Source organism: Ranitomeya variabilis, chromosome 8, assembly GCF_051348905.1.
Source record: "Ranitomeya variabilis isolate aRanVar5 chromosome 8, aRanVar5.hap1, whole genome shotgun sequence".
NCBI lineage: Eukaryota > Metazoa > Chordata > Amphibia > Anura > Dendrobatidae > Ranitomeya > Ranitomeya variabilis.
In genome coordinates, this window is record NC_135239.1 from 213,316,183 (window position 1) to 213,332,960 (window position 16,778).

The 16,778-nt window shown below is 51.9% G+C and overlaps 1 protein-coding gene across 5 annotated transcripts in view; it reads left to right on the top strand.

Annotated features, from left to right (window-relative positions):
* Nucleotides 1-4,039: 4,039 nt before the first annotated feature.
* Nucleotides 4,040-16,778, top strand: part of IL5RA (interleukin 5 receptor subunit alpha) — a 120,799-nt gene continuing 108,060 nt past the window's right edge. For 2 of the 5 annotated variants that reach the window (XM_077276864.1, XM_077276862.1), the window contains exon 1: nucleotides 4,205-4,223. Coding sequence is in view for 1 of the 5 variants with exons in the window: in XM_077276861.1 (XP_077132976.1) it covers nucleotides 4,218-4,223 (6 nt within the window). In the remaining 4 variants the exon portion in view is untranslated. Of the gene's footprint in view, nucleotides 4,224-16,778 lie in introns of all 5 variants that reach the window. The other 3 variants (XM_077276861.1, XM_077276863.1, XM_077276858.1) reach the window with 3 other exon arrangements.

Below are 16,778 nucleotides of genomic sequence, written 5' to 3' on the forward strand. Positions count from 1 at the left end.
TCGTTTTTGCCCGCAAGTTGGACGCAAAAAAAATGCAACTTGAAGCGTTTCTTGCGTCCAACGCTTGCGGCCATGCGGCGCAAAACGCAGCACAACGCATGTCCATGCGCCCCCATGTTAAATATAGGGGCGCATGACGCATGCGGCGCCCGACGCTGCGGCGCTGACCGCAAATGTGAACGTAGCCTAAGTCGTCCAAGGTCCAGCAGACTGTCAACGCAAACTACCAGAACTCTCGCCTGTGGAATGGCAAGAAAAGGGAGAGGGGGAGTGTAAGAAGAGAGCCCGGATTGGGGGTACCTTTTTCACGCCTGGGCCGAAACTGTCGGGACTGTCACCTTTGTTGTCTGGGGGAAAGCTTAGAGACCTAGACTGACCTTTGCACTTGACAGCAGGGAAAAAAAAACACCAGTATACAGGCAGAGATGCTTACCTGTCCAAGGCCTCCAACAATTGCACTAACCAAGGTGCGGCGGACCCAAGTTAAGATGGCAAATACACAGGTGCAATAATACCGATAAGGCAGCCACCTTACAATCAGGAATTGGCCGCTTGGTGCACCTGTAATATCACAGGGCGCTATGCGAGGGGGGGCGATGATCCCGGATGTGTACAGTTAACACATCCGGCATCATCGCGTCCCAGAAAGGGGGCGGGGCTTAGCGCCGAGCCGCTCCGCCGCTCCGACGATACCGCCGGCCATCCTGGCCGTGGACACGTACCCTAAGAGGAAAGACCTCCACTATTCTAGACAAAAAAAACACCAGTATACAGGCAGAGATGCTTACCTGTTCAAGGCCTCCAACAATTGCACTAACCAAGGTGCAGTGGACCCAAGTTAAAATGGCAGATACACAGGTGCAATAATACCGATAACAATCAGGAATTGGCCGCTTGGTGCACCTGTGCAAACAAATAGTCTGTAATTAACTTGGGTCCACCGCACCTTGGTTAGTGCAATTGTTGGAGGCCTTGAACAGGTAAGCATCTCTGCCTGTATACTGGTGGTTTTTTTGTCTAGAATAGTGGAGGTCTTTCCTCTTATGGTGTTTTTTTTACTTGACAGCAGGGGGCAGAGTGAGGATAAAAAGGACAGAGCGCACAAAACGGTAGACTTGGTGGGAAGATGCAGCAGGGGAATTTAGGTGCTCCTTCCTCTGAGCACCGTGACAGCGCAGGACTGCGCTACATTGTTCCAGCTGCTCCCTACAAAGACTGACCGGAGAACGGTTTTCCGCCCGTTGGCCCCCACTGTTCAAGTAACTGTCACGGGCCACCGTATAATGTGCACATGTCGCCTAAAAGAAACCTGGTGACTTATCGAGAACTTTACCCTTACTCATCTGCTTACTTCTGCCGGACTCTGTCCAGCCCCGGCTGTGTACAGGACTGTTCTTCTCCCTGCTACTCAGGACCCTGGGACAGACATTGAGGACTCGCCGTCATCGCCAGGAACCATTACATCGACGCCTACAGGCCTGCATCATTTCCATCACGTGCTGACCGTGTCGGCACCAGGGTACGCATCGGAGACTCATCACTCTGAAGCCGCCGGACCAATAAGTTTACTACTGTTGAACATTGTTTATACCCTTTGCCCTCACTCCCTCCGTCGGTGTAACGAAAGTGTTAATACCACTTGACTATACCTTCTCTCCTCCCTGCGTGGAGTATACCGCTGTTATAGTAAAGTTAATTTTAACCCTTGCTCTGCCTCCTATCCGTTACTGCTTCCCGCCACCTGCTCACATAACGGTGCCTGGCGGTATTACATGGCCTGTAGATTGTGGCATCATCCTAGCACTGTATGGCGGTATTACATGGCCTGTAGATTGTGGCATCATCCTAGCACTGTATGGCGGTATTACATGGCCTGTAGATTGTGGCATCATCCTAGCACTGTATGGCGGTATTACATGGCCTGTAGATTGCAGCATCATCCTAGCACTGTATGGCGGTATTGTTATTACATGGCCTGTAGATTGTGGCATCATCCTAGCACTGTATGGTGGTGTTACATGGCCTGTAGATTGCGGCATCATCCTAGCACTGTATGGTGGTGTTACATGGCCTGTAGATTGCGGCATCATCCTAGCACTGTATGGTGGTGTTACATGGCCTGTAGATTGCGGCATCATCCTAGCACTGTATGGTGGTGTTACATGGCCTGTAGATTGCGGCATCATCCTAGCACTGTATGGCGGTATTACATGGCCTGTAGATTGCGACATCATCCTAGCACTGTATGGTGGTATTACATGGCCTGTAGATTGCGACATCATCCTAGCACTGTATGGTGGTATTACATGGCCTGTAGATTGCGGCATCATCCTAGCACTGTATGGCGGTATTACATGGCCTGTAGATTGCGACATCATCCTAGCACTGTATGGCGGTATTACATGGCCTGTAGATTGCGACATCATCCTAGCACTGTATGGTGGTATTACATGGCCTGTAGATTGCGACATCATCCTAGCACTGTATGGCGGTATTACATGGCCTGTAGATTGCGGTATCATCCTGGCACTGTATGGCGGTATTACATGGCCTGTAGATTGCGGTATCATCCTGGCACTGTATGGCGGTATTACATGGCCTGTAGATTGCAGCATCATCCTAGCACTGTATGGCGGTGTTACATGGCCTGTAGATTGCAGCATCATCCTAGCACTGTATGGCGGTATTACATGGCCTGTAGATTGCGGTATCATCCTGGCACTGTATGGCGGTGTTACATGGCCTGTAGATTGCGGCATCATCCTAGCACTGTATGGTGGTATTACATGGCCTGTAGATTGCGGCATCATCCTAGCACTGTATGGCGGTATTACATGGCCTGTAGATTGCGGTATCATCCTGGCACTGTATGGCGGTATTACATGGCCTGTAGATTGCGGTATCATCCTAGCACTGTATGGCGGTATTACATGGCCTGTAGATTGCGGTATCATCCTGGCACTGTATGGCGGTATTACATGGCCTGTAGATTGCGGTATCATCCTGGCACTGTATGGCGGTATTACATGGCCTGTAGTTTGCGGTATCATCCTGGCACTGTATGGTGGTATTACATGGCCTGTAGATTGCGGTATCATCCTAGCACTGTATGGCGGTATTACATGGCCTGTAGATTGCGGCATCATCCTAGCACTGTATGGCGGTATTACATGGCCGTATCATCCTGGCACTGTATGGCGGTATTACATGGCCTGTAGATTGCGGTATCATCCTGGCACTGTATGGTGGTATTACATGGCCTGTAGATTGCGGTATCATCCTAGCACTGTATGGTGGTATTACATGGCCTGTAGATTGCGGTATCATCCTAGCACTGTATGGCGGTATTACATGGCCTGTAGATTGCGGCATCATCCTGGCACTGTATGGCGGTATTACATGGCCTGTAGATTGCGGTATCATCCTGGCACTGTATGGCGGTATTACATGGCCTGTAGATTGCGGTATCATCCTGGCACTGTATGGCCGTATTACATGGCCTGTAGATTGCGGTATCATCCTGGCACTGTATGGCCGTATTACATGGCCTGTAGATTGCGGTATCATCCTGGCACTGTATGGCGGTATTACATGGCCTGTAGATTGCGGTATCATCCTGGCACTGTATGGCGGTATTACATGGCCTGTAGATTGCGGTGTCATCCTGGCACTGTATGGTGGTATTACATGGCCTGTAGATTTCATCAGGTCGCACATGCTCAGTAGATCCCGGCTGCTCTTCTATAGTGGGGTCTCCTCTTACTCCGCAGTGAGGGTGAAGGCCCCGTCCTGAGAGCACAGGGTGACCCGGGCACTGTGTGTCACTGCCATCCTCTGCCCCCGGCTGTGTGAGAGATTATGGCCGCCTATGGATACAACCAGGCCGCTGTCTGTGCTGACCAATGGAGAGCCTGTCCCAGAGCGACCAATCAAGGTGCAGCTTATTTGTCTCAAGGGCAACCAATCAAAGCAGCACTTTCATTTTACCCAATCAGAGCGCAGCTGAGCTTTCATATTTCCAGAGCAGCCAGAGCAGAGCTCAGCTTTCACTTTACCTCAGCAGGGCAACTGATGGCTGCGGCCGCGTCTCCTTCCTGCGGTCGGGTTCCTCTGAGGAGGGCGCTGGTGACGTGTGAGTACAACATGGCGAGTGTGATAGTGGAGGCCATGTACAAGACACAGGCGGCCGTCCTGGGCAATGTCTGCTCCTTCCCGCTATGGTAGTAAGTATTTGCGGTTTGTTACACAGGATCCATATTCACTGTTAGTATACCGTACACAGGCGTCCAGGAGAAGCCGTAATGAGCATCGCCCCGAAGTCACCGAGTCTCTGCAGTGCGGGGGTTAAAGAAGGGGCTAAACATAAGGTGTGCAGAAGGGTGTGATGGGACCGCGCGGAGTGTGGCGGCAGGGTGTGATGGGACCGCGCGGAGTGTGACGCCAGGGTGTGACGCCAGGGTGTGATGGGACCGCGCGGAGTGTGACGCCAGGGTGTGATGGGACCGCGCGGAGTGTGACGCCAGGGTGTGATGGGACCGCGCGGAGTGTGGCGGCAGGGTGTGATGGGACCGCGCGGAGTGTGACGCCAGGGTGTGACGCCAGGGTGTGATGGGACCGCGCGGAGTGTGACGCCAGGGTGTGATGGGACCGCGCGGAGTGTGACGCCAGGGTGTGATGGGACCGCGCGGAGTGTGGCGGCAGGGTGTGATGGGACCGCGCGGAGTGTGACGCCAGGGTGTGACGCCAGGGTGTGATGGGACCGCGCGGAGTGTGACGCCAGGGTGTGATGGGACCGCGCGGAGTGTGACGCCAGGGTGTGATGGGACCGCGCGGAGTGTGGCGGCCGGGTGTGATGGGACCGCGCGGAGTGTGACGCCAGGGTGTGATGGGACCGCGCGGAGTGTGGCGGAAGGGTGTGATGGGACCGCGCGGAGTGTGGCGGAAGGGTGTGATGGGACCGCGCGGAGTGTGACGCCAGGGTGTGATGAGACCGCGCAGTGTGGTGGCGAGGTGTGACGGGACCGCGCGGAGTGTGACGCCAGGGTGTGATGGGACCGCGCGGAGTGTGATGCCAGGGTGTGATGGGACCGCGCGGAGTGTGGCGGCAGGGTGTGATGGGACCGCGCGGAGTGTGGTGGTGGGGTGTGATGGGACCGCGCGGAGTGTGGCGGCGGGGTGTGATGGGACCGCGCGGAGTGTAGTGGAAGGGTGTGATGGGACAGAGCAGAGTTTGGTAGCGGGGTGTGATGGGACCGCACTGAGTGTGGCGGCAGGGTGTGATGGGACCGCGCGGCGTGTGGCGGCGGGGTGTGATGGGACCGCGTGGAGTGTGGCGGCAGGGTGTGATGGGACCGCGCGGAGTGTGACGCCAGGGTGTGATGGGACCGCGCGCAGTGTGGTGGCGAGGTGTGACGGGACCGCGCGGAGTGTGACGCCAGGGTGTGATGGGACCGCGCGGAGTGTGACGCCAGGGTGTGATGGGACCGCGCGGAGTGTGGTGGTGGGGTGTGATGGGACCGCGCGGAGTGTGGCGGCGGGGTGTGATGGGACCGCGCGGAGTGTAGTGGAAGGGTGTGATGGGACAGAGCAGAGTTTGGTAGCGGGGTGTGATGGGACCGCACTGAGTGTGGCGGCAGGGTGTGATGGGACCGCGTGGAGTGTGGCGGCGGGGTGTGATGGGACCGCGCGGCGTGTGGCGGCGGGGTGTGATGGGACCGCGCGGTGTGTAGTGGAAGGGTGTGATGGGACCGCGCAGAGTTTGGTGGCGGGGTGTGATGGGACCGAGCAGAGTTTGGTAGCGGGGTGTGATGGGACCGCACTGAGTGTGGCGGCAGGGTGTGATGGGACCGCGCGGAGTGTGATGCCAGGGTGTGATGGGACCGCGCGGAGTGTGACGCCAGGGTGTGATGGGACCGCGCGGAGTGTGGCGGCGGGGTGTGATGGGACCGCACGGAGTGTGATGCCAGGGTGTGATGGGACCGCGCGGAGTGTGACGCCAGGGTGTGATGGGACCGCGCGGAGTGTGGCGGCGGGGTGTGATGGGACCGCGCGGAATGTGGCGGCGGGGTGTGATGGGACCGCGCGGAGTGTAGTGGAAGGGTGTGATGGGGCCAGGCGGAGTGTGGCAGCGGGGTGTAATGGGACCGCGCGGAGTCTGGTGGCACGGTGTAATGGGACCGCGTGGAGTGTGGTGGCGGGGTGTGATAGGACCGCGCAGAGTGTGGTGGCGGGGTGTGATGGGACCGCGCGGAGTGTGGCGGCACGGTGTGATGGGACTGCGTGGAGTGTGGCGGCGGGGTGTGATGGGACTGCGTGGAGTTTGGCGGCACGGTGTGATGGGACTGCGTGGAGTGTGGCGGCACGGTGTGATGGGACTGCGTGGAGTGTGGCGGCACCGTGTGATGGGACCGCGCGGAGTGTGGCGGCGGGGTGTGGCGGCACAGTGTGATGGGACTGCGCGGAGTGTGGCGGCGGGGTGTGATGGGACCGCGTGGAGTGTGGCGGCGGGGTGTGATGGGACCGCGCGGCGTGTGGCGGCGGGGTGTGATGGGACCGCGCGGTGTGTAGTGGAAGGGTGTGATGGGACCGAGCAGAGTTTGGTGGCGGGGTGTGATGGGACCGAGCAGAGTTTGGTAGCGGGGTGTGATGGGACCGCACTGAGTGTGGCGGCAGGGTGTGATGGGACCGCGCGGAGTGTGATGCCAGGGTGTGATGGGACCGCGCGGAGTGTGACGCCAGGGTGTGATGGGACCGCGCGGAGTGTGGCGGCGGGGTGTGATGGGACTGCACGGAGTGTGATGCCAGGGTGTGATGGGACCGCGCGGAGTGTGACGCCAGGGTGTGATGGGACCGCGCGGAGTGTGGCGGCGGGGTGTGATGGGACCGCGCGGAATGTGGCGGCGGGGTGTGATGGGACCGCGCGGAGTGTAGTGGAAGGGTGTGATGGGGCCAGGCGGAGTGTGGCAGCGGGGTGTAATGGGACCGCGCGGAGTCTGGTGGCACGGTGTAATGGGACCGCGTGGAGTGTGGTGGCGGGGTGTGATAGGACCGCGCAGAGTGTGGTGGCGGGGTGTGATGGGACCGCGCGGAGTGTGGCGGCACGGTGTGATGGGACTGCGTGGAGTGTGGCGGCGGGGTGTGATGGGACTGCGTGGAGTTTGGCGGCACGGTGTGATGGGACTGCGTGGAGTGTGGCGGCACGGTGTGATGGGACTGCGTGGAGTGTGGCGGCACCGTGTGATGGGACCGCGCGGAGTGTGGCGGCGGGGTGTGGCGGCACAGTGTGATGGGACTGCGCGGAGTGTGGCGGCGGGGTGTGATGGGACCGCGCGGAGTGTGGTGGTGGGGTGTGACGGGACCGCGCGGAGTTTGGCGGCGGGGTGTGACGGGACCGCGCGGAGTGTGGCGGTGGGGTGTGACTGGACCGCGCGGAGTGTGGCGGTGGGGTGTGATGGGACTGCGCGGAGTGTGGTGGTGGGGTGTGATGTTACAGTTTGCTACATTGCTGGGCTTTGTTATTTTGATACAGTGAGTCCCCTGTTTATCAGTTCTGCTACATCATTGGACTTTGCTACAGTTAGTTTCTGACACACTCAGCTCTGCTGCATCACCGTGCTTTTGCCCATTTCTATAGCTAGTCACCTTACCTCAACTCTGCTATATTGCTGAGCTCTGCTACATTACTTAAGTGATTCTACTGTTACTATATTGTTGGTCTCTTCTGCAATGAATCTGCTGAACTAGGCCCTGGCTTTGCTGTGGTCTACTACTCTTCTTCAGTTGCCGAGCAGCCATAATGACCTCCATTGCTCCCACTTGTCCACTTCATTGCAGCAACGTCATCTGTCCGTGTCGCACTACCACCGATTATTCAGGCCAACTTTTTTGAGAATCCACCTCACCAGATGACACAATACAACAACAGTGGTCAGGGAGAGTCAGCTCAGCGCAGTACTGCTGCACATGAGTCTGAGTCAAGGAATCATTGCACGGAGCTGCCCGAGTCAGGGCTGCAGGGAAGCATACTGGAAAGGAAGAGATTCTCCAGGTCCACGATCAGGTGAGTATAGATAAAACTAAATAGTGAGAATAAGAACAGCAAAGCCAGAGACCTGATGGACCTACATGTTTCAGCGTATAGCCTTAGTAGGTCCTTCAGGTCTCTGTTTTTTATTCTCACTATTTAGTGTTTTAACTTCCATGGAATAAAATGAAGTTTTATCTATACTCACCTGATTGTCAATAGAGGATCTCTTCCTTTCAAATACAACAATACATTCTATACACAGAAAATTCACACAAATGCCACCAATAGCCTCAGCATGAACCAAAGGTCATGTTTGGGGCACGGCTATGGGTGCACGGATGGTGGTGTAATATGCAATGATGGTGATGTGGTCACCGCTGTGTGCACAGGTCGCCGCGTACACAGACCCCCTCCAGCAATTCTATACCCAGGTAACTGGCGGGGGTGGTGTGTTTCAGGGTTCTGTTTTTAACGACCCACACTGTCTGTATACGCACCACTGCCACCGTAATGGGCTCACACCCGTCACCATCTGACTAAGTCTTACATTTCAGAGCTGCTTCTTATAAATCATGTTTTTTATGACACCTCAATGTCAACTCTTCTTCCCCTTTCACTTCTCAATCACTAATGAGTCACAAAGGCGAATGTTAGAAATGAAAACACAAACCACAAATGTCATGGAGGGAATTCCTGGTGTTCAGTAAAAGCATCACCCTCTTATTTATTATACCTGCTCTTCAAGAATGTTTCGCCGAAAAACCCCGGGGTGGGTGGCGACGACTGACACCATAATGGATCCCATGGGAGCTGTCACCCAGCTTTCCTGGCTGCCTGCACACCCGCTGTACATTATATATGGCCATTGTGGAGGCCGGGCAGGTGAGGTTGTCTTCTCCTGCAGATCACTGAGTGCTCCCCACCCTGCCACATGCTCTCTAGCGCCTCTGTGACCGTGCACAGTGAGAGCGCAGCTTCTGCTGTGTGTAAATCCAACACTTGTGCAAGTTGTTCTCTTTACTGATTTTAAGACAAGATGTTTCTCAGCGGTCAGAGATAACGGCTGCAGATAAGAGCAGACGTTTGACTTGCACAATGCCTTCTTGAAGGCAGAACCGACAGATATAATGTATGCGACCCAGAGATACATTGTAACTGAGCATAACATATTATTACAGCTATACCTGACCTTTATATTGTTACTGTATCTAACACGATATCACTGATATATTACCCGAATCTGAGGAAAACGTTATTAGGATTAAGTCAAGCAAAATCCCTTTAATACTGCATCTGATAGTCTAGAGTCAAGGATCTCTGTAGCAAAATAACTTCAAGAATCTCAGAAATAAAGGATGGAGCAGAGAGAAGCAGTAAATAGAAACCACTCAGTAAATGGGATGTCTACTACTGTACTTTTTATCATTTTAAAAATGGCCAATGGTTGGCTTTCAAATAAAAAAAATGAGTGGACCTACTGGACCCCCACTGCTCGATGTAATACTCAAATCCCCGCCCCACCTCTTGGCGCCTGTTATACAGCTAATAGGCATGCGGGGATTGCCTGCCAGTCACTGTAAACCCGTAGCCATCTTGGTTGTGGCATTACTGTGATTGGCTGGCCGTGTGACATCATCAGGGTTATAAAAAGACAGGCGCCGCACTGCTCGGCACACTGACATCATTGCACAGCGCTGTGACACTTCGTATTGGAGGGAGAGAGTGCATATCCAGGCCGTGTGTACACAGTATAACAAATCAGAGGCCTGTAGTGTATATACTGGTGATAAAGCTGAGCCATCAGACTAACAGCCCTTCTAAGGGTACCGTTACACAAAACGATTTACCAACGATCACGACCAGCGATACGACCTGGCCGTGATCGTTGGTAAGTCGTTGTGTGGTCGCTGGAGAGCTGTCACACAGACCGCTCTCTCCAGCGACCAACGATGCCGAAGTCCCCGGGTATCCAGGGTAAACATCGGGTTACTAAGCGCAGGGCCGCGCTTAGTAACCCGATGTTTACCCTGGTTACCATCGTAAATGTAAAAAAAACCCGTACATACTCACATTCCGGTGTCCGTCAGGTCCCTAGCCGTCTGCTTCCCGCACTGACTGAGTGCCGGCCGTAAAGTGAAAGCAGAGCACAGCGGTGACGTCACCGCTGTGCTCTGCTTTTACTTTCCAGCCGGTAGTCAGTCAGTGCGGGAAGCAGACAGCTAGGGACCTGACGGACACCGGAATGTGAGTATGTACTGTTTGTTTTTTTTTACATTTACGATGGTAACCAGGGTAAACATCGGGTTACTAAGCGCGGCCCTGCGCTTAGTAACCCGATGTTTACCCTGGTTACAAGCGAACGCATCGCTGGATCGGTGTCACACACACCGATCCAGCGATGACAGCGGGAGATCCAGCGACGAAATAAAGTTCCAAACGATCTGCTACGACGTACGATTCTCAGCAGGGTCCCTGATCGCTGCTGCGTGTCAGACACAGCGATATCGTATGGATATCGCTGGAACGTCACGGATCGTGCCGTCGTAGCGACCAAAGTGCCACTGTGAGAAGGTACCCTAAGGGCTAACTGTATCACATACAATCTGCATTTACCTGAGGGAGAGAGAGTTGCAGGAGAAAGGAGAGTGACAGAATCCAGTCTGTAGACAGGGATTAGGCCTGTGCAGTTCGTTAGCAAATATACAACCGCAGCTTTTTTGTGGGGGCTGAAAAAATTGAATATATTTTGATCCATCAAGTATGACATGCTTTGAAGTCCTTTTTTGTGTTATGTAACACACCAAAAAATCGTTGAAACAGTTGCCTGGGCTACATTTCTTTTAAAACTTTTGTAGGCTTCCATTTCAGTCACGGGGAGACTAGGTGAGCGAGAGCTAATAACCCGGGCCCCTGCAATTTCCCTCAGACTAGGGAAATCCTGACTGACCCTCTACCTGGAGTTTACACTGATGGTGTGCATGTCCAGGCCTCGAACCTCACCCTGTCTCCTGTTTCAACCCTAGGCTGAAACCTCCGCCCACCACCCAGTGAAGAGGTAATACACCAATACCCACAGTTAGCACAGACAAGGATAAAGGAAAATATACACCACGCCGCAGTCACCCAGGAATACACTATAAATGTGCAGGGCAAAATAAATACAAATATAGGAAGGAGTAAATAAGACAAAGGGAAATACACCACCAGCAACGAATCTCCAACAACCAGCTCTCCACTCCAGACTGAGATAACAACGCACAAGACAGAAGCTATAATCGGCGACGCCCAATGATCAGAAGAACTATTTAAAAAATTAGTAAGCCATCAAGACTAATAGAAGTGATACGCAGTGTGTTTTGAGTGGCTCCATTTGATGGATCTGCTTTTTGCGAATGAGAGAAGAATACCTTCCTTTCTATATTTTATAAAATGTTTAACATCTATTTATGAACATCCTACTAAGGGCCTATAGCCTGTTGGCTATATAATTATTTTTTGTTTTTTTGTTTTGTTTATTTTTCTATTTTTTTCATATTTGTTTATACTATTTTGCTAATTTTTTATAATATGTTGATTATGGTGCTATTGGGATTTGCCCTTATTGATCTGTATGGATAGGATATTCTACTTTTTGAAAGTATCAATTGGTTTATATGAACAGGATAATGGTATTTCTTCTTTTTGAAACCACGGACTGTACATCAATACCCTATTAAGGGTCCTCAGCCTTTGGCTATACTACTAATTTGTGTTTTTTTGCTTGGTTTGTTTTTTCTAATTTTTTCTTATTTCTTTTTGCAAACTATTTTGTTAATTTTTTGTGTTAATTTTGGTTTTGGGTCAAATTGTATCTGTGACACTACCTTATAGGGACTGTAGGGCATTTGTAGGGCTAACAGGGCCAGCCTTCGTGGAACGGGGGCGCCAACCGCAGTAATTTAGGGTGCCTACCCCCGTAAGTAGGTAGTGGATGAGAGTAGGGTATTTGATAGGGATTATTTGTTTCCCCTATTGTCTATCTACATTGTGTAGTCCTCAATTTTAGAACTTTGTTGTTTTAACTTTATATATTAAAAGTTATATTTTAGGAATCCTTGTGTTGTGGTTTGGTTTTGTAGTCTAGGATTCCATCTATATATGCTCTTGGTTTTTTTCAGTGAACTATTTAAAGGCAATGGGCATGGCCCAGCTTCCAATCCGAGGATCAGGTAAATTAACCCCAGAACAGCTAGATAAAATCTAGCCGACGCCAATGAGCAAATAGTGGTCAAAAGCGGAATTACCGCTGTCTGTCGAACGACCTGGTCTGAAAAGCGTCCGACATGACAGTACCCCGCCTTCTACGAGGGACCCCAGGGCCCTCACGACTTATAGGACCCGGCTTGTCTGGATGGCGACGATGAAAAAAACTGACCAGCTGATCCGCATGAATATCCGAGGCTGGTACCCAGGACCTCTCCTCAGGCCCATAACCACGCCAGTGTACCAAGTACTGTAAAGTGCGACGCACTACACGAGAGTCAACCACCTTGGAGACTTCAAACTCCAAATTACCATCCACCAAGACTGGAGGTGGCATAGGCGCCGCGTCCACAGAACCCACCACCTTCTTTAGAAGAGACCTGTGGAACACGTTGTGTATCTTATACACCATAGGGAGCTCCAATCGGTACGCAACTGGGTTAATGACGGCGGTGACCCTAAATGGACCAATAAACCGTGGACCCAATTTAACGGACGGTATTTTGAGTCTTATGTTTTTTGTGGATAACCACACCCAGTCATCCACACTCAGGTCCGGACCTGGCACACGCCTACTGTCAGCCACACGTTTGTACCTGGCACCCACACTCAACAGGCGCTGTTTAACTCTCCTCCAGACTGATGACAACTGTGTTCCTAACTGGTCTTCCTCCGGAACGCCGGAAGAGCCCCTCTGACTCAAGGTACAAAATTGAGGATGTAGCCCGTAAACACAAAAAAACGGAGACTCCCCAGACGACTCCTGGCGGTGATTATTGATGGCAAACTCAGCCAAAGGAAGAAAGGTAGACCACTCCTCCTGGTTATCAGAGACAAAGCAGCGTAGGTACTGTTCCAAATTTTGGCTCATACGCTCAGTCTGACCATTTGACTGAGGATGAAACGCCGAAGAATGAGACAACTTGATCCCCAGCCGTGAGCAAAATGCTTTCCAAAATTTTGCCACAAACAGACCCCCTATCAGACACGATGTCAGACGGAACCCCATGAAGTCTGACCACCTCCTGTACAAATACCTGAGCCAGAGTCTTAGCGTTAGGCAACGAAGGTAAAGCCACAAAGTGCGACATTTTAGAAAAACGATCAACAATCACCAAGATGACCGTGTTCCCAGCTGAGGAGGGCAAATCAATGATGAAATCCATGGAGATTTCCGTCCATGGCTTACTAGGTACCTCAAGAGGAAGTAGTGTGCCAATAGGACGGGAGCGGGGCGTCTTAGCCCTAGCGCACGTGGTACAAGCTGACACGTATGAGACCACGTCCTGTCGGATCTTGGGCCACCAAAACCGACGTGACACCAACTTCAAGGTACCTCTAACCCCTTGGTGGCCAGCCAGGACAGCATCATGATGCTCCGCCAAAACCTTTAAGCGGAGATGAAGCGGTACAAAAAATTTGTTGACGGGAAGCTCAGATGGTACCTCCTCCTGAGCCTCGGCAATCTCAGCCTCAACCTCGGTAGTGAGAGCCGAAACCACAACACCCTTTTGGAGGATGGGTACTGGATCTTCCCGAGGTTCACCCCCCGTAAAACACCTGGACAGAGCATCCGCCTTAGTGTTTTTAGACCCCGGTCTGTAAGTGACCACAAAATTGAACCGCGTGAAAAACAATGCCCAGCGAGCCTGCCTGGGAGACAGACGCTTGGCAGACTCCAAATACAGCAGATTCTTATGGTCGGTAATAACAGTGACCTGATGTACCGACCCCTCCAAGAAGTGTCGCCATTCCTCAAAGGCCAACTTGATTGCCAACAACTCCCTGTTGCCGATATCGTAGTTACGTTCGGCGGACGACAGTTTCTTGGAGAAATAGGCGCATGGACGCAAATCACTCAAGGATGAGCCTTGAGATAGTACCGCCCCCACACCAACCTCAGACGCATCGACTTCCACAACAAAGGGTTTAGATACGTCTGGCTGCACAAGAATGGGGGCTGAAACAAACCTGTTCTTAAGAAATTCAAATGCGCACACAGCAGCATCAGGCCAAACGGAGAAATTGGTACCCTTTTTAGTCATGTCAGTTAGCGGTTTAGCAATGATGGAAAAATCCTTGATAAATTTCCTATAGTAGTTAGAAAACCCAAGGAACCGCTGGAGTGCTTTCAGGTTATCAGGACGTTCCCAATGCAGCACCGCCTGCACCTTAGCGGCGTCCATTTTAAAACCAGAAGCAGACACAATATAACCCAAGAAAGGCAACTCCTGAACAGAAAATACACATTTCTCAAGTTTAGCATACAGCTTATTCTCTCTGAGAAGCTGTAACACCTGCCTGACATGATCTAAATGAGTATCACGGTCGCAAGAATATATGAGAATGTCATCTAGGTACACGATAACGAATTTCCCCAAAACATGCGAGAACACATCATTGATGAAATGTTGGAACACTGCAGGTGCGTTAGTCAACCCAAATGGCATCAACAAATTTTCAAAATGACCCTCAGGGGTATTAAAAGCCGTCTTCCACTCATCACCTTGACGGACTCTTATAAGGTTGTACGCCCCCCTGAGGTCAAGCTTGGTAAACCACTTAGCACCCGCCACCTGGTTGAACAAATCTGGTATCAGTGGCATAGGGTATGGATCACGAACCGTAATCTGGTTCAACTCCCTGAAATCCAAACACGGGCGTAATCTGCCATCTTCTTCACGAAGAAGAACCCAGCTGCCACCGGCGAGGATGACGGCCTGATGTGCCCTTTGCTCAAGCTTTCAGCAATATAATCTTTTAACGCTTGTCTCTCCGGACCTGAGTTTTCCAGTCAATTACCGGGTTGTGCATAGACAACCAAGGAAAACCCAAAACCACCTGAGCAGGAAGATTCCTGAGCACCTTACATGTAACCCGCACGGAATGTAGAACCCCAATGTAGAATTTCACCTCAGCCACAAATTCAGTAATCTCCCCCTGAGAGAGAGGAGCAGCATTGATGGTGACCACGCGGATAGGATGAGACAGTTTTTCAATCCTAAAACCTGCTGTGCGCGCAAACTCCTCATCAATGAGATTTGTGGCTGAACCACTATCCACAAAAACTAATTGGCAGCTCACTGCCAGCGATAAAAACCTGAGCAGGGAGCATGCATTGAGAAACCACCATGGAGGATATACATAAGCTCAGATTGGTCTCCTCCACACCCTCTGAGCTTAGAAGTTTTCCGCCGTTGCGTTTTTCTTACACAGCAGAGGACAGATGTTAATAAAATGACCAGTTTTACCACAGTAAAAACAGGCTCCCTGCTTCCTAAGCTCAGGGGCTCGATGCTTCACATGTGACACCCCTGCGATTTGCATAGGCTCCGTGGGCTCACCTGCAGCAACCTCACGTGAACCTAAACCCTCTCCCATAGGCGGTGTCTCATGCTCCCCCTGATGCAAACGGCGATCAATGCGGACAACCAGACTCATAGCGGAATCTAGAGAAGCAGGAGTCTCGTACATCAGAAGGGCCTTTTTAACCCTTCCAGAAACCCCATGAATAAACTGACTCCGCAATGCTGGATCATTCCATTGTGTATCGATCGCCCAGCGACGAAATTCAGAACAGTAATCCTCTGCAACTCGCTCCCCCTGGCGAATAGTGCGTATCTTAGATTCTGCTAGAGCCATTCTATCAGGTTCATCGTAGATTTTTCCAAGAGAGGAAAAAAAACTCTCCACAGAGTTAAATGCAGCAGAATCAGATGGCAAAGAAAACGCCCATGCTTGGGGATCCCCGCTTAACAATGACAACACCAGGCCCACACGCTGAGCCTCATTACCTGAGGAGATCGGGCACATACGGAAATATAGTTTGCTAGCTTCACGAAAAGAAACAAATTCACTGCGTTCCCCAGCAAATTTTTCAGGCAAAGGGAATTTAGGCTCAGCAACTCTTCCTGTCGCTCCAGCTTGCACATTAGATACTGCTAGCCCCTGTTGCTGCACTGCCCCCCCTCAACTCAGTGACCTGTAGGGACAGCGCCTCCAACTGGCGGGTTATGGAAGTCGTGGGATCCATGACAAAGCAAAAGAAAAAAAGGAAACCCCCTTTTTTTTTTTTTGTTGGGCCGATTATAATGTCACGGGGAGACTATGTGAGCGAGAGCTAATAACCCGGACCCCTGCAATTTCCCTCAGACTAGGGAAATCCTGACTGACCCTCTACCTGGAGTTTACACTGATGGTGTGCATGTCCAGGCCTCGAACCTCACCCTGTCTCCTGTTTCAACCCTAGGCTGAAACCTCCGCCCACTACCCAGTGAAGAGGTAATACACCAATACCCACAGTTGGCACAGACAAGGATAAAAGAAAATATACACCACGCCGCAGTCACTCAGGAATACAGTATAAATGTGCAGGGCAAAATAAATACAAATATAGGAAGGAGTAAATAAGACAAAGGAAAATACACCACCAGCAACAAATCTCCAACAACCAGCTCTCCACTCCAGACCGAGATAACAACGCACAAGACAGAAGCTATAATCGGCGACG